At 41.6% G+C, this 24,059-nt stretch overlaps 1 protein-coding gene across 2 annotated transcripts in view; it reads left to right on the plus strand.

The window, feature by feature from the left end:
• Positions 1 to 13,661, plus strand: part of MAP2K6 (mitogen-activated protein kinase kinase 6) — a 103,466-nt gene extending 89,805 nt beyond the window's left edge. For both annotated transcript variants that reach the window (XM_070393111.1, XM_070393112.1), the window contains exon 12: positions 2,784 to 13,661. In XM_070393111.1, the coding sequence (XP_070249212.1) occupies positions 2,784 to 2,861 (78 nt within the window). In that variant the 3' untranslated portion in view covers positions 2,862 to 13,661. The remainder of the gene's footprint in view (positions 1 to 2,783) is intronic.
• The last annotated feature ends 10,398 nt before the right edge of the window (positions 13,662 to 24,059 follow it).

Genomic DNA, 24,059 nt, shown 5'->3' on the forward strand with positions numbered 1-24,059 from the left:
CAGAAATGATAACCAGGCAACGTAAGTGATTGCCCAGTGAGGTGATTATGTTCTCCACAAACCCTGGGATGTTCTAGATCAGCTGTGGGCAAACTATGTCCCTCGGGCCGGATCCACCCCATTTGAAATGAATAAAACTAAAAAAAAAAAGACCGTACCCTTTTATGTAATGATGTTTACTTTGAATTTATATTAGTTCACACAAACACTCCATCCATGCTTTTGTTCCAGCCCTCCGGTCCAGTTAAGAACCCATTGTGGCCCTCGAGTCAAAAAGTTTGCCCACCCCTGTTCTAGATTGAATGGCAGTGTTAAGGATGACTGACCCCATAGAAAACCATCATCTCGAGGGGTGAGGTGTTGTTCGTAGGCTATGGAGACCATTGGTAGTTGTATTGCCCCAATGCTCCTGGCATCACGTTCCTGGAACTCCATGTTTTCTCCAGGTACAGCCACTGGTGAATTCTTTCCTTCCTGTACCTGGCTCCTTTTTTGGGAAACCCAGCCTGGCAATGATTTCATGGGGCCTAATTTGCTCATCCCCTGGTCACTGTCCTTGCTATTTTTAGTGAACTGCTTATAGAAGGACCCGGGTTCCCCCCTAACCTTTTACAGCCTCCAAACCCACACACACAGGCGAGTCACACTTTCCATCCTGCCAAGCCTGCCTGCCTCCCCTCACTCTGCCCTCTGGCTGTCATTGCATTTCCCCAGCCCGAGAATAAACTGGAAGATGTCTGAGAATTTTTTTTTTTTTATAAAGAGATGTCAGGTCAGGTTATTGAATTCATTCACAGACTTGGGCTCCATCCACTGAACTAAAAGCCACCAACAGAACCAGAGGCAAGATGGGCTGGCTGGCCTGGGAAGCAGTCACTGAGATGATCTGAGGTTTCGCATGTCCTGTTTTGATAGTAAAAGACTTTGAAGTATATTAAAAGATCGCCAAATGTCCAGGGGATGTGGGGAAGCTAATAAGCATGGTGGTGAAGCGCGCGGTAAGTGTGCTGTGTGAGTGGTTAGGAATCAGAAGTAACGCTGTATTTACTTACCCAGAGAGCTCAGCACCAAGGATCCGACATCAAGAGCTTCAGTTCATCTCGTGGGTTTGAGGCTCCGAGCCAACACCCAACCTCTCTCTGGGCCAAAGCAGAACGCCTTTCCCATTTTCTGGGTCCTGATACTGAGCAGTGACCACCTCCCTTCTTCGGGGCTTCATATATATATATATTTTGTTCCTCTCCCATTTGCATTGTTTCCTAAAACTTCCATGGGTGGGCATTCAGTTCCCCACAGGGCTGACTCATCCAGCCCCCTCCTGTCCGGTTTACAACAAATATAATTAGAAACCCTACAGCTGGGCAACATGAAGGTTGTAAACTAAAATCCCAAGTCAGGGGAAACAGAGTGAGTCACATAGATACTCGTCTGCATGCAAACGCGCTCATAGTTAGCCGCTCCTCAAGGCGCTGGAAAGAATACCAGCAGACAACCAGGAAGGTGGCTGTGTTGTGTGGCGGGGGCAGTGGGGAGCAGGACCCGGCTCAGGTCCTACCTGGAGGGACTGTCCTTTTTGATTTGGTTGGTTGGTTGGCTGTATTTCCCCTGTGAGAACTGTGGATGGATCATGAGCTGATGTATCTCCTTCTAATTAGAGGTGGAAGCCTCCAGTGTACAGCCAGGCAGTTGCTGTTACAACATGGAGTTATTTAGGGAAGACGGTTCTGGTGCAGAGAAAATGGCTTTGTTTCCTCCAAACTTGTTTTGAAATTCATGGCCTCTCGTGTCAGACCATGTCTATTCCCCGAGCAAAGTGCTGGACTTGATGTTCTTATAAAGTTGATTTCATGTGACCTGCTTGGATAGAGACCATTTCTTTGGCTTTTCCACCTTGGATCTCCGAGTTGCGTTTCCCCCACCCATAGCTAGAGTTTGGCAGTCCACATTATTTTCCGGAAGGATCAACTCTTCCTCAAGAGAGACGGACGTAAGTCTAACTCAAGGCTGTAGATGTGGCTTAGAAAGTGGCTTTGTTAACCCTTCCAGTCCAAACCAGCTCTCCAGGGTCAAGGGCAGGCAGTGTCTTGCCCGTTTACTGTCCTGCAAAATTGGTTTTTCATTCTACCACCTATTTCCTGAGAAGTGACTGTGCATAAACCTGTGAAACTTGTAATTATTTTACTGCTATATCCGTATAACAGTTCTTTGTAGGGCTGGGTTATGTATAAATCAGAGTTTGAACTGTCTTTGCTGATCCTTGTATTTTACCATAAATAGGATCTATGTAGCCTAATTACGTAATATGTTTAAGCAATAGGTCCTCTGTAGTGGGAACATATCAAAATGGGAGCGTGGCAGCTAAGAGAAAATATCTTTAAAAATGTTTGCATCGCCCTAACCGGTTTGGCTCAGTGAATAGACCGTCGGCCTGCGGACTGAAGGGTCCCAGGTTCGATTTCGGTCATGGGCATGTACCTTGGTTGGGCGCACATCCCCAGTAGGGAGTGTGCAGGAGGCAGCTGATTGATGTCTCTCTCCCATTGATGTTTCCAACTCTCTATCCCTCTCCCTTCCTCTCTGTAAAAAATCAATAAAATATATTTAAAAAAATAAAAATGTTTGCATCACTAGATGTGAACTTGATTTGTGATGAAGTAGGAAGAGTCCAGTTTAGCCCTGATAAGGGTATTAATTTGTTTACCAAACAGATCTGTTAATTAACTCATCTCATACCTTGTCAGTGACAAATTTTAATATCATGTATTTTTTCTTTTCTTTCCTAGCAACATCCGTTTTTCACTCTACATGAATCCAAAGCAACAGACGTGGCATCTTTTGTAAAATTGATTATTGGAGACTAAAAACGATGGACTCAATCGGTTGACCCTCCTGTGGATTGGTGGGTTTACGGGGTGAAGCAAGGTCACTAAAGCGCCAACAGAAACTCATCCTTGAGATAATTTAACCCTGCCTCCAAGAAGGCTTTTTTTCTCCCAATTTTCTTTTTCTCCCCCCTCCAAAAGGGGCCTTGGAATCTATAGTATAGATTGAACTGTCTAGATGGATGAAATATGATAAAAGCTTAGGACTTAAAAAGGTGATTAAATATTTAATGATGTGTCATATGAGTCCTTAAGCTTCGCAGACTTTTCTTGTTCTTTACAAAATGAGTGCATTGGCCCTGGTCAAAAAGGTGCTACAGTAGTGATGAAATTGTAAGTAGACCTGTAGTCTGTCCCACTTATTATTTTAATATTTATGTTCAAGCGCTTGGTTGGAAAGATTCCATTTTATGCAAGGAGGAAGACACAGAAGACAAGGCTGGGTCGTCAATATTTATAGGGCTTTTATGTTTTAAGTTCAACTGTGTCTGTGGTCCAGAAGAAATTATTTAATATGCATCTTTAAGAGTATTATAAAAGTATCAACAAGCAGCTCTTTTTGTGAAATATCTGTGTTTTCAGCTGTTGTGGCTCCCGCATGTTCTCAGATTTCTGCTCAGTCCTGGGTCCTAACCACATATTCCAGGTGGAGTGGCAAGGTATGCTGGTCAGACTCTTTTCCCGACTTTGGAAAACATCAAGTCACTTTTCTCACAGCTCAAAGAGTCACAAACTGGGTTCTTTTGACATTTGTGGTGTAGTCTTAATGGAATGTGATTCGTGATGTGATTTTTCTACCACCTCTTTGTGTGTGTGTGTGTGTGTGTGTGTTTGATAAGTCCCACTACAGCCAAGTGGCTTCTGTGAATATCTGTACCTAGTAAGGAGGACATTCGTCAGTCACGAGAGCAAATACACTTCAAACCACACAGTAAATTGGTTCCTTCTGCTGTTGCTCCTCCTACAATGGACAGACCCCCAGGATTGCCTTGTAGCTCACGTATTCACTTTTTTAAATTTTGTTTTATTCAGTGAAGAAGCCTTACTATCCATGGAAGGGCTGCAATAGAAGAAAATGAAAGGCAGTTAGGTGTCCTTTGATCAGATGCAGAGATAATGGGGAGGGGCGGATTAATTCCTAGGAATGGACTGGCAGGTTTCCACGACTTGACTTGAGGCACATCTTTCTTCAGGAGCATGCAGGCGCTTGCTCCACAGGACGAGGCTAGCTCTGCCGTGCATTCCTAGCTAGCTGAGCAAGCAGCAGACAAGAACTCTTCCTCGCAGCCAAACACACCAATGCGTTCTCTGATTTGGGGCTTAGGTTCCTCGAAGATCAAGGAGTGAAGTGATCCACAGGGAAAAGGCAACCGGGAGACATTGCTTTGGGACTTTGGGTTCAGACAAGTCTGCTCTTGCAATACGAGGCAGAAGATTTTGATGAAAAAAGGAAGAGGAGGAAACACTCTTGTTTCTTTCTTTGCCTCAAGTTCACAAATATGGAGAGAAGACTGCTCCCTCAAATCCTCCCCTTCTTCCCTTTTCAGACTTTGAAGTGCAATTGTGTATTTTTCTCTGTTTGTGTTTTCTCTTTGCTCTTGACCTCTGGCTCATAGCAGTTGCCCAGAGTGGGTGTGGCATTGTAATTGCACATGTCTTTGCTTTCAATTTCAAGAGATACCTGTTTGAGCCGGCATCCGTTTCATCTGCTCTGAAGCTACCCTTGTCTGCATCTTTTTCTACCAGAAGAGGCGTATGATCCTAGTGATCATGGCTGTTCCCTTCCGGACCCACTGTCCTCAATCTGCAGGTTCCTCTCTGAGTCAGAGAGAAAGAAACAATCACAACTGTATTTTTTGCTTTTATTCATCCATCTTATACAAAAAGAAAGTAGTAGATACAAATCTGAGGTCCTTCCGTTACAGCTTTGTGAAATATGTAAAGAAAACATCTCTCTGGTCTGGGTCAGGTCACTCCTACCTGTTGTTCAGTGTAGTTTCTACTTGGAAATATTTTTAACTGAGAGTGTTTCTCATGTGTATACCTCTCTAGCCGGTGAGCCCTGGGTCTGGACTTGCACAACAGTCATACTGGCGTAGAAAAGGAGTTAGTCGCCATACTGGGGTACAGAAGGAGTTCGTTGATGGTCCTCAACCCCAGTGCACATTGGAATTGTTGGGGGCTTGGAAATACCGTCATTGTCAGGGTCCCAGGGATTTGGGTTTCATCTGTCCAGGGTGGGACCTGGGAGTTGGTGTTTTTTTCAAGCCACTCATGTGATTCTGGTGTGTGCCAGGGTTGAGAACACTGGTCTAGTACCTCCTAAAGAGTTGACATTTCTCTTGGACATTTGCAAAGAGTAAAGAGGGACTGTGGAGAGGAACGGAAGTCCCCAGTTCTTTCCCTGTCCTCATCAGTGGGGACACCTTTGCCACTGTCAGAGAAGGCGTGTTCCTGGAAGACTGATGGAAAAATTGGGATGTCTTTTCCACAGAGAAATGATGTACTACATGGTGATTAAGTATATTATGTACCAAAGTAGATTGGCTTCCTAGCCTTACAAGTCCAAATTGTAGAATGTGCTTTTTTTTTAAGAACTGTGTTATAAGTTATAAACAACTAATTTTAAAATATAAAGATGCATAAACTATATTTAAGCTGATATAAGTTGGGAGTCTCTGGATGGAGATATATATATACACGTATATGTATATTGTCCCTAAAATTGCATACACACTTTAACAGCTTATAGCTCAATTGATGTTTCTTTCTTTTCAGATTTAACCCATTGGAATTAATAATTATTTAAAAGTGTGTGTATGTGTGTCCCAAATACTATATGGAGAGAGAGAGAGAGAGAGAGAGAGAGAGACATGCACCATCTGAATATTAGCTTTGTCTATATCAGTGTAGTAGAAAGTCAGTGTATCTCTATAAAAGAATCATGCTGTTTTTTTCTGGGTATTCTATAATTGTCCATATTATAAATTGGCTTTATGTTTACAAAAATATAATCTTGATTTCCATGTTTGCCAAAAAAGTGATGGGCATGACTTTAAGACAGTGCCTTCTGTGTGTATGCATCAATGGGTACTGCCCTTCGGAGTAGCCACTATGAAAGACTGTATATTTATATAAATACTGCTGCTAAAATACATTTGCCATTTCTCTTTCAGAAAAGTCTTCAGAATTCATTTCCTCTCCCATCCATGTAACATGCGGAATCATATTATAATTGCTCCTTAGTAGTTTGTTTGACAAAAATCCTTATGAGGTATTTTCTTGTTTGCTTTATCTGCCTTTCAGTATCAGACTTAGCTCCCAGCTGTGCTTTTCCATTTCTAGAATTCAAATCTTCCCTCAGAGCTGAAGTTTTACTATGACTTGAGTTTTTTTAAATGACCATGCATGGGCTCTGAAGATAATTTCAAATGTATATTTCCCCCAAAAAAGTGTGCATTTGTTTTTAAGTAATTTCAGCCTTCCTGGAATAAGTGTAGAGTCTTCCAATTGATGACATTGAAGGAGAAAGAACTCACCTAATGCATATGTTTGATGATAAAGTATCAGCCGGATTGTCCCTGATTTCAAACATGGCCCTCATCTCTTGGCCATGATTGACAGCCCTGATATGGAGGAACAGTCCATTGTTCTAATGACCATTGGGTCCCACTGATAAAGTCAGAAAGAGTTGATTAAATAGCAGCTTCTAACTTCCTGAAATGGAAAATGGGCATGTGGATATAGCTCAAAATTGTGTGTATCTGACTGTGCTTGTCTATCCTCCAAGCCTTACACACATACACAAAAAGTGTATGCCAGGGATTCCCAAACTTTCTCTTCATGGAGCCATTGGTTGTCTCAGTAAATGTTTTCATGGTGCCCTAGCCCAAAAGAAATACTTAATAATCCCACTTATTAGGTCACTAGGTCCAAACAACGTAATAGTGGTGGTTTGTACCATGTCCTGCAGATGTTGCTCTGTTTCTTTCATACATTTACAGTACCTGATGGTGCCCTCGTGAGTTCGCTGCCCTGCCTCATTGTGTCTCAGCAAACAGTGTGGGGATCATCAGTATACGTTATCCTGATGTTTGCACTGTCCAAGGTGGTGGCCCTCACAATGGAATTCTTGGCCACTCGATCTTCTGTATCACTTCGCTCTGTGTATTTTGCCATCATTCTTATTGTTTTTGCTTGCATCTGGCTGACTAGCTTTTTAATTGAGGTCCTCCCCTCCTTTGCTGTTCATCGCTCCTGCCACACCATAGGTCATAGCATAGAAAATGAAATAGTTATTACCCAGCATTAGAGGAGCTGGCACTGAGACTGAGGGGGGCCCTGGCTTCCCCAAATGCAGTGGACTTCGTATCTTTGGAACATAATCACAAAGGAGGCAAGGAGGGGCTGACCTTTTCATAGTTGAACACCAAAAACGCTTTTGGTGACCAAGGGGCTTCATCAGCTCTGCTCAGAAACGACTCTGCTTCTTCCAGACGTGTCTCACAAAACACGTTCTCTCTCGCATGACAGTGCCGTGGATGCCTGTTTTCTCTCTCCTACCCAAATGCATTGTGGGTGATATAGTTCCCTCTGACCTTGAAGGTGGAGTTCATATATTCATAAAATTCCTTCGAACTGGGGGTCAGATCTAGTAACATGAATTAAACCTCTGGTGTGCTGGGGATTTTGCCCTCTTAGTGTCTAGCTATGTAATTAAAGGGAGATTGCTGGCTTCAAGGAGTCTTCAATTTTTGTTGAATTAGAATGCACAGTTTTTAGTTGGACCCCTGAACATTTATAGACTCAGATGGAAAAAATGCCAGAGTTAATCTAGAAAGAGGAAACCTGATAGAAGAAAAGATACTTTATTCTGGCAGATCGCATTCCTCTCATCTAGGGGTGGGTGTGTGTGTGTGTGTGTGTGTGTGTGTTTGTATGTGTGTGTGTATGTGTGTGTTAGAACTGGTAAACGTGCTGATAGCTAGAGGCACTTTTAAATTGGGATACTCTGGAATCCTCTGGGAATCTGTTAATTGCTAGTACCTTTTCCCCAGGAAAATGCACATTGTACATGGAACACGTAGTTTTATGAGCATTTTTTGTTGAGGGGAGGGAGCGGGGTACAGTGTAAAGACCCCATAAGGTCAATAACCTCTGCTCTGCAGAACATGGACTTGACATTCTAGACCAGGAATTAGCAAATGTTTTCTGGAAAGGGCAGTCAATAAATATTTTTAGCTTTGTATTTCATACAGTCTCTGTTGCAACTGGTAGGTAGGACATATTCACAATATGTCCGTGAATGACCTCAGGGCTGTGTTCCAATAAAACTTTGTTTAGAGAGTCAGACGATGGGCTAGGTTTGGCCCCTAGGTCAGGTACACCTGTCCTAGGCCATCAAATGCAAAACTCTAATTACCTCTGTATAGAGTTCTTCCATTTAGTGAGGATTTAGCTCAGTTGCTGTTGAGGCAGATTAGGAAGACAGATGTAGATGTAGGACGATGAATTCAGAAAGATGGACTGTTCAGTCCCATGAAAATTGCCTCTTGATTTCCTCGGGTAAGTATTCCTTGCTGTGGAAGCCAAGGGAACAATTTACTTTAGATTGAATCGAGTCCTACTGTTGTTTTTTTCCCTTCGTTTTATTTTCAATAACTAGCATAACCTACTTCAACTTGGAAATGAAAGGCACACTTCTTGTAGACATTAACTGCACTCTTTCTCTTAGCTTCTCTTTTTGCTTCTGTTGTGATTGATGTGCAAGGAGAATCATGAACCTGGACGCTAATCCTTTGGTTTTCCTTTTTACTGAGAGGTATTAGGATTTGAGACTTTGAGAGGCCATACTTAACTCAGAAGCAGAAGGCAGATAAAATTCTTCAAATCTGCCAAGTCATCCACCTCATCTATTTGGCCCTCTTTTAAGGAAGTCAGAAAGAATGGTTTGCGGTCAAAATACTTGTTGTCAGTGGACTTGGAGCTCCAAGCTCTCACTGTGACAGTGGACCTCGGCCTACCTCTTGAGTACCATCATTGGACTTGACGTGATGGGGCTATTTTGCCTTAATCTTCTTTTAAATAATCAGTAACTTTTGATTTTAAGGGGTCTAAGCAAAATGCCCTTTCCCGGTGTGATTATGTTGGGTTGCCAGACCTGGCTGAATTTCTGAGCCCTACAGCCTCTAGCGAAAGCTCTGTCTTCTCTATGGGACAACTGTCTAATTGGCTCCGCCTTCTGTGTGTACAATTCTGTCAGGGCACCTTCCTGTCTGTACAGAAGGCCTTACAGGTAACTCCGCCTGCCAGTCATCCACGCTGTCTCTGTTTTCTTCCAGACCAGAACAACACTTTTACTTAGAGCTTTCATCTCTTTATTCTTCAGAAACATTTGTTTCCCCCTGCCGCATCATCAGGCAAACATACATCATACTTAGGATGACACTCGGAAACTCCTTCAGAAGGCAGATGTAAGTATTCAATCCAGCAGTTTACCTAAAAGAATGTTCTCTCTTCACCTGGGGAAGCAAAACTAAATTCCAGAGCCTTCAAAATGAAATTCTTCTCTGGGGAAGCACCTTGCCACCAGGTACATCACCCCCCACCTGCTCCTGGTGTCTACAGAGAGGGTGGGTCAGTTTTCTGGGGTTTAGAGAGTCACTGTGTACAGCTCTGCAAATATCATTGACCTTTGCAGGTTTTCTGATGGAGTCATTTGGAATCAAGACTTAAATTGAGGTTTAGTTTTTCAGTTCCCGACCCAAACTCCTTTTACAAGCAAAATTTCTCTAAAAGCCTCTTTTCTGTCTGCAGTGAGCAAGGGCCTACGTAGAGACACGAAGCAAGGTGAGGGACTTTGAGGTAGGGATGTGTTTTTGAAAAGAAACCAATATCTCCTTGTAACACAAGCCTACGTTAATGTATTTTAAAAACATCCAGCCTACTTCCTTGGGGCTGTCAGATCGATGTTACTTGTCTTGTCACTTGAACTAGGACATCGAAACTCTTTATTCTTGGGCAGTGGCAGTTAGATTTTGGGAGATTTGCATTGTGTTGCTTTATTATAGTTGTCAGTGTGGACAGGTATGGATAGTAGGCAGTTAATCTTGGCATGGCTGGGTTTTCCCCAGGTTATACTTTTGCATTTCTGGGATTCAGGGCCTTTTTTCAAGGAATGAGGCTGATGCTCTTACGACTTGGAGACTGAGTTCAGAGAAAGCAGGGGAAAGTTCAGGCACTTCCTTGTGTCCTGCTATACGAAACAGAACTTCCTGAGTAGCCCCTCGTGTCTGTGGCTTCTGCCAGGCCATCACCGTCTCCTCTGTTTTCCTGGATTGCATGTACTTGTTATTCCTCTGCCCATCACATATGACCTTGGCTGACTTAACACATGGGAAAAGGAACTGACTATGTTCATATATCAAAACTCAGAACCAACACTTCTGAATGGACTGCCCACATGGATTCTGCTGTCCCCAAATCTTGAAAGTTGTAAAAAAATACCTAAGGGAACTTTTAGCCAAATCCGCATTCAAAATATTAGACCTTATAATAAAACTTGCCTTGAGCCTTTGAAGGAAGAGCAGCTGGGTTGGGTAATTTTCCTCTTAAGTCATATTCTATTGTGGCCAGAAATGAGTGGTTAACATCATTTTGGGCACTACATGTGTTTGTATTGGAGTCTGCAAGCAATTTCAACAAACAAGTGAGGCCACTGCCTTTGGGACTGTCATTGGACTTTGGGGTTTGAAGCTGAACTGTGAAGTGAAATCATGGTCTGGGGCTGGAAGAAAAGATAAATGCAGACAACAGTGCTAAGCTAGGAAACCCATGAATGAGCAATCTGATAAAAGAAGTTGGAAGATAGGTCTATGTCCCTTACCTTAGTTTCCATATTACTATAGAGATTTTCTCCTTTGGGAAAACCCACCAGTAAGCCAAACCTTTATTATTTCCTCTAAAAATAATGAACTTTATGGAGATTCAGAGAGTGGCATTGATTTGGATATCAGAAAACATTCTCATTGTTTCCCTGATGTTGTTGATTCTACAGAGTCACCATTTTAAAATACAGCACCCAGAGAAAAGGTAACGGATTAGAGGGGTGAGGCCACACTTGGAGAGTATACAACCCATCCATCAGCTACCTTCTAGCTAAAGAAAAACAAAACTGAGCCGCTCACTCTTTACTTCTGGTGGCTTTAAGAAGAATGGTGGACACCAAAGGTGATCTGATGAGCATGCTTTTCCCACAGTGCAGAGAGCTCTGAATGTGCATAGAGACACACTACCCGTCTTCCCTAGAAGAGCTAGAAGGCCAAATGTAAAGCAACACTCAGAGCTAGTTTGAGTTTTTAAAGCAGTGAGTTGTGTGGAAAAGCCATAGTTTTCTTTTCTTTTGATCTCAAACTTGTGTGTCCACATGCATGTTTAATACTCGGGGAGTTAAGACTCAAGAGCACAGAACTGGTTTCCAGGCTCTATCAGTGGTGCCCTGAGGAGAAGGGTGTCTTGTTGTGAAGGGAAGGGGAAGAGAGTGTGATGAAGGTCACCTTTGCCCATCTGAGCTCCCCATCAACCTCCATTCAGATTATTCATTCAGCTACCAATATTTTCCCCTTTAACTGGAAGTCTCTGTGGCTATTCAAGGCTTGGGAACTTTGGATGAAGTGACAACTTGAAGACCCTAAAGAGCCAAAGAATCTGGGAAATGTAGCTAACGATGCCTATGAGTCCTTGGGTTTTGCTAAGAGAGTTTGAAGGCAGGAGGAAGGGCGAGAAGAGAGGATCATTTTAAGTTTTAAACCTGCATCATTTGAAAGAAAATGCAAAGATCAATATGTGATGGCCATGCATATTGATCCTTAAATTGGTTCTTTTTCTAAAGTGATTGAGAACAACCTGATTTCAGGGACAAGGTTGCATGACGGCTGGGCTCTCCCTGAATGGTGGAATTTCTAAATGTCTGTGTTTTCAGAGCAGGAGTTGTGATTTTTGTTCATTGATGTGTAGGAAAATGTAAAAGCTCATTGGACAATCCTGGCACACAGAAGGGGATGATCTGAGACTCAAGCTAACAGGTTACTGTTGCTGGGTTGTACAAAGGTTACAGGTAATGGGAATTCAGTACATCCTTTGGAAGCTGAAAACCATGATGGTGTTTATCTGTCGTGAACTGAACATGAGGGAATGCTTAGATGTCAATGGAATCATATAGGGTGCCTTCTACACACACACAAAGAGTCTATGGTGAATTCTGATCCTGGTACGTTTGTTACTAAACCAACTTTACCAGCTAGAATTAACAGCGGCCATCTCAGGACATTGTATATGTCAAAAAGACATTTGGCACCCTAGCCAGATTGGCTCACTAGATAGAGCATTGGCCTGCGGACCAGAGGGTCCCAGGTTCGATTCCAGTCAAGGGCACGTACCTTGGTTGCAGGCTCCTCCCTGGCCTGGGCCTGGGACCTGGACAGGGCATGTGCAGGAGGCAACCAACCGATGTTTCTCTCACATCGCTGTTTCTCTCTGTCTTTCCCTCTCTCTTCCACTCTTTCTAAAATCCATGGAAAAATATCCTCAGGTGCAGATTAAAAAAAGACATTTGGCAAAAATTTGTAGAGTTCTCAGCCAATCTCTGTGTAAAATTCACCCAAGGAGGTTTGATTAAAAAATTTCAGACAATTTACCTGTCATATTACTCCTGTGTTTGTCTTCAACTTATTTTTTGAGTGGAGTGATTTTCTATATGAACTGAAATGATGAAATGACGTTTTACAAAAATAACAGGTATCTTTAGAAGAGAAATGTTTTCTTTATGTAATTAACTTCCAAATTGGAACATATTCCCCAATCATCTCATTGGGTCTTTTAAAAGCTGAAAGGGGTATTAGGGATGTAGTTCAAAATTTTAATTTAAATACAGGGACATTTTTCTACATATTTTGTGAAAATCTCGATGAGATGCTAGATCTAATTTCTATATGAAATTGAACTTTACAAGAATTTTAGGAAAATAGGTGGGTTTCCCTAGCTTCCTTTGTGTTTTGATTTTTATCTCTGATAATGTTGCTTCCACTTATTAATCTGATCTTTGTAAGGGAAAAAACCCACTTTTCCCCTTACATTGTGTGGATTTTGTAATGGACCTTTCTTGTATTTGTATACATGACTGATTGTTTTCTTCTGTTGCACTGCAAATCTGTTTTGACGTCATGTTCATTGTAAAGACAGCTGTTGGACAAGGGAAAACATGCCTGGTGTTTAAATCCCCTGATGCTAGAATGAAGTAATTCCATATGCTAGTTAGGAGGCTCTGCTATCTTTTCCTGGTACCTGAAATATTCTGGAAGGAGACTGGAGGACTGTGCACCGCTGCCCTTTGAAACCCAGCTCTGACACTGTGTCTCAGGAGAGTTTGAAATAGAAGAATGGCTATCATGTTGTGGATTCCGTCATCAATGGGCATCCCTTGTCTTTCCTGCCATGTATAGCATGCTGCTAGCTGTCCCTGGTGGAAACCATCTCTTGTTCATGGATTGTGATGTCTTTCTTTTATGAATGAGGTAGGCTGAACTGTAGAGGATGGAATTCATTCAAAGTTCATCAAATAAAGATGTCTGAAGGATGTGGGTGGGATGTGTCCATGCCTTTGGGGTGAACGTTCAATTTCTGTTGTAGCCCCAGGAACTTTTGCTCGTGAGCTGTAGAAGCAAAGAAGGAATCAGGGGAATATACTTAAGCCTGTGTTTCCCATGTGGAAATGTGTGTGTGTCGGGGGGGGGGGGGGGTTCTTAGGGTGAAAATGTTCCTAGTCATTGTATGGGAAAAGGAAAATTATGACTATCAGTTGATAACTTCAGTCAAGCTGCAGGGTTATATATAAAAAAATATATATTTTTTGTGGGAGAGCATGCCTTTGTGGTCTCTGCTTCATTGGCTATGGCAGCTCCCATGCATTTTCCTTCTAGCCTAGCTTTCCCATTGTCCAGGTTGTGTGCATTTTTGTCATTTTTTCCTTTTGAACTACTGCTTGTTATCATTGTTGATGTTATCTCAAAATCCCCAAACCAACGAAATCGCTGATGCGTGAAACTTAGGGTAGACGCAAGTATTTGTAGTGATGTAGGTTAAGTTTTTATGAGGTTACCTGAAATGTATTGAGTTGAGGGATAATATGGCTTTAAAGAAATCATGTTTGTTTTTAACATTTCGAGGGGCCACCTGTCCTGGGTCCTTATTCATGAAAAAGTCATCTGTTCATAAGCAAGGAATTAACAGCAAATAAATGAGGAATGGTAATCACTGCCAAAGGTGGGGATCATTTTGCCTTTTATAGGTCATTCTAGAGTAAAATTTCCAATCAGAGTATCTCATAAAAATCATCACTTTATAATCTCCCTCCTCTTTCCTGATCTAAGAGCATAGTAAAGGAAGAGAAGGGTTCCGAAGTGCCACAAAATAGTCCTTCGAATCCGTATTTTTGACCAAGGAAATGGCTGGGGTGTGGAACTAAGTGGTCGTTCCATGGTTCCCGTGGTGACCACTCTGACTCCCTCTTACCGCCTCAGACAGAAAATGAAATTGAGTGGTTAAGTCAAACCTAAACTCCTCTGTTCCCGAGGAGCTTGCACTTAGATTTCCCGTCTCAAGATATTCTTCCAATTCATGCCGCTGCTGAGGAGGAAGGGACAAGCTTCAGATACTGTATCTGGCCTCCGGCTGTGTGCACGTGTGTCTGTACAGCTTCATACCGCGTGTGTCGTGTTCAGTGTTGTGTCAACCTATGAACTAACTCAAACAACAATTTGAAGATTGAGAAGACAGTGACAATGGCAAAAGACACCCAACCACCTCTCTCTGTCAAAATGCTGGCTCTCCCTCTCAGCAGGATAAATAACAGGTGTTCAGGAGAAAGGTGTCCTTGACAGAAATGGTGTGTTGATCTCATGAGAAAATGTACAACCAATAAAAGACATCTTTAAAAAAGCACAATGAGTCTGTATATTGATTGAATTGTTCATGGGAATCTTTTGTTCCAGAAATACTGCTCTTAGGTATAAAAGTCCGACAGGTCAAAGCTTGGCTTGAACTGCTCTTTTTCTTTCCCCATCTCTATTACTGCCCTTCCAAAACATAATGGAACAAAACAATGGAATTGCAGTCATGAAGACTCATGAGAAAGCCATTTCATCGGCAGTGAACTATAGAGTAATATTCTTATGGTCAGTATTCCTAGTTTAGAAGTGAAGGCCAATATTTCTTTATCAAAATCAGATGGCTTGTGGTGGGGACAGTCCAGATGGCTTAACAAAAAGATTAAGACCAAGACCTTTTGGCCTTCATGTGTTCCTGAGACTGAACTATTAGGCCAACTGGTCATTCACTGTTTTTCTTGATCCTATGCATACTATGTGCAATATTAGGAAATTTACTTTATGTAATCAAGCAGTGGTATGAAGTGGATGTTCTGGGAAAGAAAGAAACTCTTAGTACAAGAAAACATGTCTGGGTCTTCCAAGTTCTTTGATTTCTCCTATAAATGGAGTGACTAGACCTATTTGACTTGTGTCTACATTGATCAGAAGAATTGCTAGAGTGGATCACTAGTTATACCCAGAGGCACACGTTCAACTCTCTCTTGCTTATTGCTTAAACCAGTTGATGTTGCTAAATCAGAAATTGACCCCTATAAAAGCCCCTAGTATTTCACTCCAGAGAGATGTCACTTCAGGGGTTGGAAGGTAGAGTGGAGGGCACCCAATGCTTCTGCATACATTACTCAACTGACTTTCCAACGACAATGGTCTCTGTCGCATTGATTTTGAAGTCCTCTCCTGTACTGTATTAAGATGCTGCAACCCTTCATTTTTCTTAAGTGTGAGGCCTCGCTTGCCATTAGGCAATTTGTTTTGTCTCTATTAGGGGATGAAGTATGTAAACAAGATTCTCAGACATCATATGTGAAGGTTATTTTATCCACTTCTCCACAGCCATTTCTTATTTTCCACAGGAAGGGAATCCAAAGCCATTCCTTATTTTCATATTTAACACATCAAATATTTTAAATGCTTTGTTTTGATGGGTATAATGCCTTCTTTCTTTGTACACCCTCCAAGTGATTCCCGGCTTACTCAAGATTATTGTAGGAAACTAAAGAGAGACCATTGGACTAATAAAAGCTTTCTGTGGTTGTTTCTTGGTGTTCTGGTCATTTCCCATAGCATAGCAGCCCCCCAATCCTAATAGCTTAAAACAACAAGTTTATGACTGTCTCCCAGTGCTGGGAGTTGACTGGGCTCGGCTGGGGGTCGTCGGTCTTGCCGTCGTGGTCAGCTCATCAGAACAAGACTCACCGAGAGCTTCTTCACTCCCATGTCTGGGGTCTGGGCTGCGGTGGCTGGACTGGGGTGAATGTGGAGACTAATAAGGCATTTCTCTCTTCATGTGGCCTCTCTCTGTGGTCAGCTTGGGCTCCTCACAGCCTGACCGGCTCAGAGTAGTCGGAATTCCTCCATGGCTGTTGGATTTTCCCAGAATTAGTGATCCAAATGTCCCAGGCAGAAGCTGCAAGGAAATGACACAGTGTAATTTCCACTGTGAATGCTGGGGCATGTGTTTCATGGTGGGGAGGGGGCATCTTTGAAGATTAGCTACCATGCTTGGTCAGTGCTGTGTGGTTAAAAACACTTGTCTTTTTAAAAATGGGTCTTGTTCCTTCTTCCCTAAATCAGTAGACAAGAGACAGTAGACAAAATGTATTAAGATGAATGATGAAATTAGTTTCCATTTATTTCTCATGCGCAGTGTTGTCAAGGAAAGCGCTTTGGTCAAAATGATGTAGAGGGTGCCTTGGCCATCTCTGCCGAAAGTCTTAAGCCGGAGCTGGAATTAAAGTGACATGGGAGAGAATTAAGAATTGGCTCTAATGACACAGAATTCCTGTTATTACTTCTCCACAACCCCAGATGGCCATGGTTCAGAAGTGCTTGTCTAGTAGGCCTTTTCTCCTTAAGTGGAAGTAGCATTATTATTATTATTATTATTATTATTATTATTATTATTTAAATACTACATTTTGAGGAAACACAGAATACATTCAGGCAAATAGACATTATCCACAATTCTGAGTTAATTTTTCATGTGTTCTTTAAAATATATTGTTCTTTACTTTTTACACACCACACACACACATACACACACACACCCCACAACCTTAATGAGATTATGTTGTTACCTGCCTTGCTTTCCAAATTCTGTGATGGACTTCTTACGTCAATTAATGTAGATGACATCATTTTTAATGGCTGCCTAATATTCCTATGTGTGCATTTATGTATATTGAACTGCTCCCATCAGTGGAAAATTTGATTATTTGCTTTTGATTGCTCTGATAAGCAGCCTTATGCCTACATTTTTAAGCATAAGTCTTATTGTCTCAGAGAAGTTTTAAAGAGCTGACCATCCTCACACATTTTCCCCAGGCCTGAACATCAACAACGGTTTCAACAGTTGACCCCAGCTCTCTCCTTTCATTGTTGTGGTGCCCACCACTCTCCAGGCCAGAGAGATCTCTTAACCTAAGAGATCAGGCTTGTCTGGCAATAAACCCAAATTAGGAATTTGCAGTGCTAGGACCTGCCCACACAATGGTGTCCCGATGATCATAAATATATATTTCTTGCGTAAATAAGAGATGTCTTTCAGGAATATCCACAGAGGAAGACATTGTCAGGAGCAAGCACATGAAGGAAAAGTGCAGGGCATAGGAGCAGGAAACAGAATCTGCCTCTGAGAAGCAAAAGGTCACTTTTAGTCCTTTTAACTTCTTGCAGTTGGTGTGATGATTATGTGATGCCAATCGTAGGCAAGACCAGAATTTCCAGTTGGTCTGGGACCAGCAGATCATCCACAAAAATCTGCTCCCCCCCGCCCACCCCGCATAAGTCAAATACTCATATTGGGCAGAAGGACAAAGATTACATGGAAAAGTAAGAATTACAGGCCTGGGAAAGCAGGCAAGGTATAATGGTTACAGGTTATAGGCAATGTGGGCTGGGGGTTGGTCATAGAGGGTGGGTGCCTCCTGGTACCTCTGGACACCTCTGGAATCAGATTGTTTCAGGAACAAGGTTGTTAATCTAGGCAGTTCTCAGAAAAGGAGGATGGACTGCATTCGATGTTAGCTCCCATGTCCCAAGGTGTACAACTCTCAGCCAGGTTAGAATGTGCTTCCTCTAAAAAGAACAGAACAATCATGGTTAATAGAGCATGATTCATATTTCTTATAATTATAGCTAGTCCCCAATATTCTATTTATACTTCTACCAGAATTAGCAAAAAGAAAAGGAAAGAGGAAAGCAAAGATAAAGAAAACATTTTTTGAGGACTTACTATGTTTTAGGCATTGCAACAGGTGCTTTCATATATCACCTGATCTAATCTTTAAAATAATTTCCTAGATAAATATTATTACCTCATTTATATAGACGAAGAAACCAAGACCTGTGAAAAATTAACTAAAGGAAACTGAAACCAGAATAAATTCAAGTTCCTTTTGACTGTTAAGCTCATTCATTTTCCACGCTCTCGTAATTCATCCTTTGGAAGTCATAGAGATTAATATTCTTGCATTTAAATGAGCAATCATTGCTCAGTGAAGTGAATTTAAGCCCTAAAGATGTGCATTTTCCATTCAAAGCCTGAGTCTCTGAAGGGAACTTAGTGTTTTGGCTCCAGACCATGTACATGGTGTTTTAACTGTGGAACCTGCGGTGCGGGAATCAGAGGAGGCAACCTAAGAAGTCTTTGATGTCCATCAAACAGAATCTACTGATGAAGAAATCACTTGGGATAATTGCTCTATCCGGAGTCAGGCATATCCTTTAAGATACAGAATGGTGTAGCTTCTGAGAGGGAAGCTTGTCAATGTAGAGAAGTACACTCCTTTCTAATTAACCTCTGGATTCCTGGACCAGATATAACTAGCTTTGCACCCCAGGATTTCAGTCATCTCCTATCTTACTCTCTTTGATTTGGTTCCCTATGCCCAGTTGTACTTCTCCCAAGCTCCACTCCTAGTTTCTAACCAGACTTTCTGTTTCATTTTCATTTATCTAAGGTCATTTCTCTGTCTTTTACATCCTCCCATCATCCATTACTTCTAGGCTTCTTATCTGGATTTAACTCTTGCTCCATTTTTACCTTATGCCCTGTTGTGTTTTCTGGCCTGGGCCATGCTGCCCCCGCCCCAAATACTTTCAAACCAAGGTTAAGGAGCCTATGTGATTCCTCTTTTTCTGCATTCATTCTGAAACTCTGGGGACCTTTAAAGATGGAACAGTGTGGGCAACATGACTGGGCTGGAATATAGTGAATTAACTATTATCTTGCAAGCTCTTATCCCTTTCCTTCCACTATTCTGAGTTAATTCTCAAATGGGCCCTCAATGTTGCCAGCATCTCCACATGTTTCCCTAATACATATGTTTACTTTTCCACTATCATAGATGGCTATTTTATACCTTCATTTGTCTCCTCTAACCACAAGTACCTCCTTCTTCCTTTCGGATCTCAATGGCTGGCCTCTCTTTCTTCATAGAAAATAGAAGAAACAAGATGAGAAAATTCCACATGCTCCCAGCATCATCCCCAGATACCCACTCGTAAATATGCCTTTCCCCCATCACTCCCAATGACATATCAACTATCTTATCTGAAGTCAATCGCTTCATTTAGAACACCGGATCCCAACCTTTCTTGCCAGTTTAGATACATTAATTCAACTACTGTCTTCTCTTTATGGCATCATCCTTTCCCACCTTTTACCTAATTTTCCCAACATCATATCGATATGATATAATATCTCTAACCTGTGCCTTTCTTGCTGCTGTCCCATTTCCCAACCCCCTTTGCAGCAAAACATTTTTAAAAAAAATGTCTTTGTTTGCTATCTCTATGCCTCTCTTCTAATCTTTTCCTGAACTTGTGCCAATCAGGTTTTTGATTCACTGAAACAGCTTTTGTCAAGGTCTCCAGTGACCAGTTCATCGCCAAGTATAATGGAACGGTCAATTCTCTGTTCTCATCAAATATTGAAAAGAGTTGAACATTTCCTCATTCTTACTTTCTTTACTTGACTTCTTTCTCTCTCTCCACACCCTCTCAGTACTCTCCTTCCTTATTAGCTATTTTCTCACAATCTCCTTCGCTGGCTCCTTCTCCTCTTTCCTAACTCTAAATTGGAAGGCTCCATGACTTAGTACTCAGACATCTCTCATCACTCCCTAGGTGATCTCAGCTAGACTCCTGGCTTTCAACGTGTTGTAAGTTTCAAACTTATACCTCTAACCCAGTTGTCTCTGCTGAACTCCAGACTCATTTACTGAACTGTCTACTTGACAAGTCCACTTGAATGTCTGATAGACATCTCAAGTGTAATAGGTCCAATCCAAATAGTAATTTCCTATATTCCTGCCCCAACTTGCTCCTCTTGCAGGCCACCCCATCTCAGTAAATGACAGTTTTATTATTCCATTGCTCAGGGAAAAAAAATACCATTCCCTTTCTCTTCCACTAGGTTCAATGTATTAACTAATCCCATTGATCGATGTCCAAAGTATATCTGGAATCCCCCTACTTCTCATCAACTCTACCATGATCACTACTATCCAAGCCATTATAACCTTGTTCGCACGAAACTATTAGCTAGCCTTTCTGCTTTTGTGCTTGTTTCAGTAGTCAGTCTGTTTACTACACAGCAGCTAGAATGACCTTTGGAAAAAATGTAAGCTCAGGTCCTATGGCGCTTCTGACCAATACCATCCAATGAGTTCCCAACACACTCAGTTAACAACCAATGTCCTTGTTGTGGCTACAAAGCCTCCCTCCTCTTCCCAGCCTTTTAAGCTTGTCTCTTTCCACTTCCCCCTCATTGTTTATTCTGCTGCAAGCGCATCAGGTTTGTTGCTGTTCAGAGAAAGAGCAGCTTCGGGAGTTTTGCACATAGAGTTCCTTCCAAATGGAATGCTGTTCCCCTGAGAGTCTGATGGGTCCCTTCGACACTTTTTTCAGGTTGCTACACTCATGTGTCTTCCATCAGAAGAGCCTCATTGACCCTGTTTTAAGAAGCATCGCATCTCACAAGTATCTCTATTACTCCCCTATTCATTATGTCATTCTATTTTTGCATTTATTGTTTGTTTTATTATTAGCTACCTCCTCTCCCTAGACTCTAAACTCCATGAGGGCAAGAAGCTTATCCTGTTCTTTGATACGTCTCTGGTGCCCAGAAGCCTGTCCGGATGAACATGGGAGAACTCGTCCATGTCATATGCAGTCTGACATTCAGTGAATGAATGTCTCTTGTGGTCAGAGGAAGTTATGGAAAATGCAAAGTTAATATCTTTTGCACGTGAACAGAGAGCTCATTCGGAGCTAAATGATACCACACGTTGACTAGGTGTGTGTCGGGTGGCAGGCAGGGAGAGGTTGGGAAACACTCCATTGAAACTCTCCATTTCCCCTCCTGCTCATCTGTAAGAGACTTTTTGGCATTGTCTCATGGAAACCTCAGAGCAGATGGAAATATTTTGAGATGTATCATACATATGGGCCTGTAACATGAATTTCCATTTTCCACACAGGGGTGAACACAGGGAAGTTCTGCATTAGCCTTTGGATCATAGCAACATTTCATAAAAATCATATTTTATGCTGTGGCTTCAAGGTGGTTTAGAAACAAGTCTGACTTGCAAACAGTGAACAGCACAGAAGCAGGGTCTCAATTCTCCCCGCTTTAGGATGAAGGTCAACGGTCAGCTTTCTGTCAGGCAGTGACAGTCCTCATCTTTGACAACAGTTCAGCACATTTAAAAAGTTTATTTTTTTTTCCTCCCAAGAATTAGGTCTTCTGATCGCATAGTGCATTCTTTAGAAAAATGGGTTTGTATTGGTATGCCAGCAGCATTGCCAACAATAATCTCTATGTAGTAAAATCTAGACGCAGTACTTTCATGGACCTATGAATAGGGAAATAAGACCTAATGGAATTTAAATATACTGACGAATCGCATTTCCCAGCTTTGTAGGTACAGGGCTCTAACGCCTTACCAGTAACTGAAACTTGTTCTTCCTCAGCCTGGGTGGGCTTGTGTTTTTTCCATCAGTGTGAGGGGCCTCGTTGGTGCTGAATGGACAGCTCTGGATATGGTCAGATCAAGCTGTCATGGGACCCACGGGTGGTTTCAAAGGGCCTGTAAACTTCGCAAAATTGCATGTGTATGAACGTGTGCACGTTTCTGAGAGGAGCCATAGCAGTGAAACTTTGCAACCAAAAAAAAAAAAAAAAAAAAAGACACAATGTGTTCCTTAATTCCTATCAAAAGAAATGCTATTTTCATAGAGAGTACAATATTTATCATAACTTTTACTAATGTGACCAGTCTCATATCCAGACCATGTAACTAAATGACTTTAACAAATGAACACCCAAATATACACATCAACTTTTCCACAGAGGAAAACAAGGTCTCCTTGTGCACTATATAGACGATTTATATTAAATATTAGAGGTCTGGTTTATGGGATTGGTACACTGGTGGGGGGTGTGGCCTGTGGGGATTGGCCCACGGTGGGAGCACATTGAACACCAGAGGACAGCTCCTGCATTGAGCATCTGCCCCCTGGTGATCAGTATGCATCATAGCAACTGGTCGACCAGTTGTTCTGGTTGTTCCCCAGTTGGTTGCTGGGCTTTTATTATATAGGATACCTTATCATATTTTTGCAGGTCCAAAGGCAATTTATCCCAAAACTTTAATATAATTGGAATTAGAAGAGAGTGGACTCTGACAAAAGAGAGATCAACCAAACAGCAAAATAAATTTTTTTCAGTGTTTGATTATTGACATTTCACAGGACAGCAGGTCCTTGGATAACCTACTTTCATTACCATGTTGATGAGATGCTATCGGAACTTAACTTCTGTTTATATTAATTAGCCTGTGGTAACACTGGTTTCATTACACATGGTTTCCATGAAAGTTGCAGGACCTAATTGTCAACATTAAGTGGGTGCTTGATGTGCACAATTTTAGTTCTTAAAATATTTGCTTTTATTGTGTTTGGTGTTTCTGAAAAAAAAAAAAAAAACCACACCTATTAATGTTAGGGTATGTTTTGGTCATGGTTTGACTATGAATAAGCATTAAGAAGTTGTGAAGAGGTTGGTAAATGTTTAAATTAACTAACTTTATTTTAAATTAGTAAAGACAAAATTTATCTTACAATTTCCAGGAATATTTTGATCAGTTCACATACTTAGTAGTATTTTATAGTTCCATTTTTTCTTTCTCTATCAATCTCTCAGCAATGGTTTAAAAAATTATATTTTTATTGATTTCAGAGAGGAAAGGAGAAGGAGAGAGAGAGAATCATTGATTGGCTGCCTCCTGCACGTCCCCACACTGGGATGGACCCCACAGCCTGGGCATGTGCCCTGACTGAGAATCGAGCTGTGACCTCCTGGCTCATAGGTTGATGCTCAACTAGTGAGCCATGCTGGCCAGGCTCTGCAAAGCTTGAGCATTCTAGAGTTCCACAGCACTGATGGACAAACTATATTAAAATCACTCATAGTTTCTTTCTGGTGCCGCCTTCTGTCTGTCGATTTGAAATATTGAAATTGTTTAACATTTTTATATAAAAGCAGATAACACTGCATGATGTGCATGATAAATCTGCATTTCTCCTCCTGTCTCTTTAAATATGAGTTTATATTTATGTCCATAATATGGTGAACGACCAGGCACCAATACTAAATTCTGGACAAAAAGAAATAACTTTATGAAAGTCTCAATCTAAATGTCCCCTTTAAATGCAGTTGAGAATTTGATCATCGCTGTATCAGTCATAGTTCAATACAAATTCAGTGTGCTAGTGTATATACAGTTTTTTCTTTTTTTACAGAGAACATAATGGTACAAAGAATACATAGTCCTCTGAAGCGAGGAGTTTTATTTGGACAATCTTAATCCAGGCCATGTATCACTCAAAAGCTAGAAATTTAAGATGGCCACGAGGGGGCAGCAAAATACACTGAATTTCCTTAATTGGTGAAGCTGGGACTCCAGTGCTATGGTGAAGGCAAATTGAAGTACCTGGAACTTGAGCC

Source organism: Myotis yumanensis, unplaced genomic scaffold (genome assembly GCF_028538775.1).
Source record: "Myotis yumanensis isolate MYYU_CA2020_CCGP unplaced genomic scaffold, mMyoYum1.0.hap1 SCAF_16, whole genome shotgun sequence".
NCBI lineage: Eukaryota > Metazoa > Chordata > Mammalia > Chiroptera > Vespertilionidae > Myotis > Myotis yumanensis.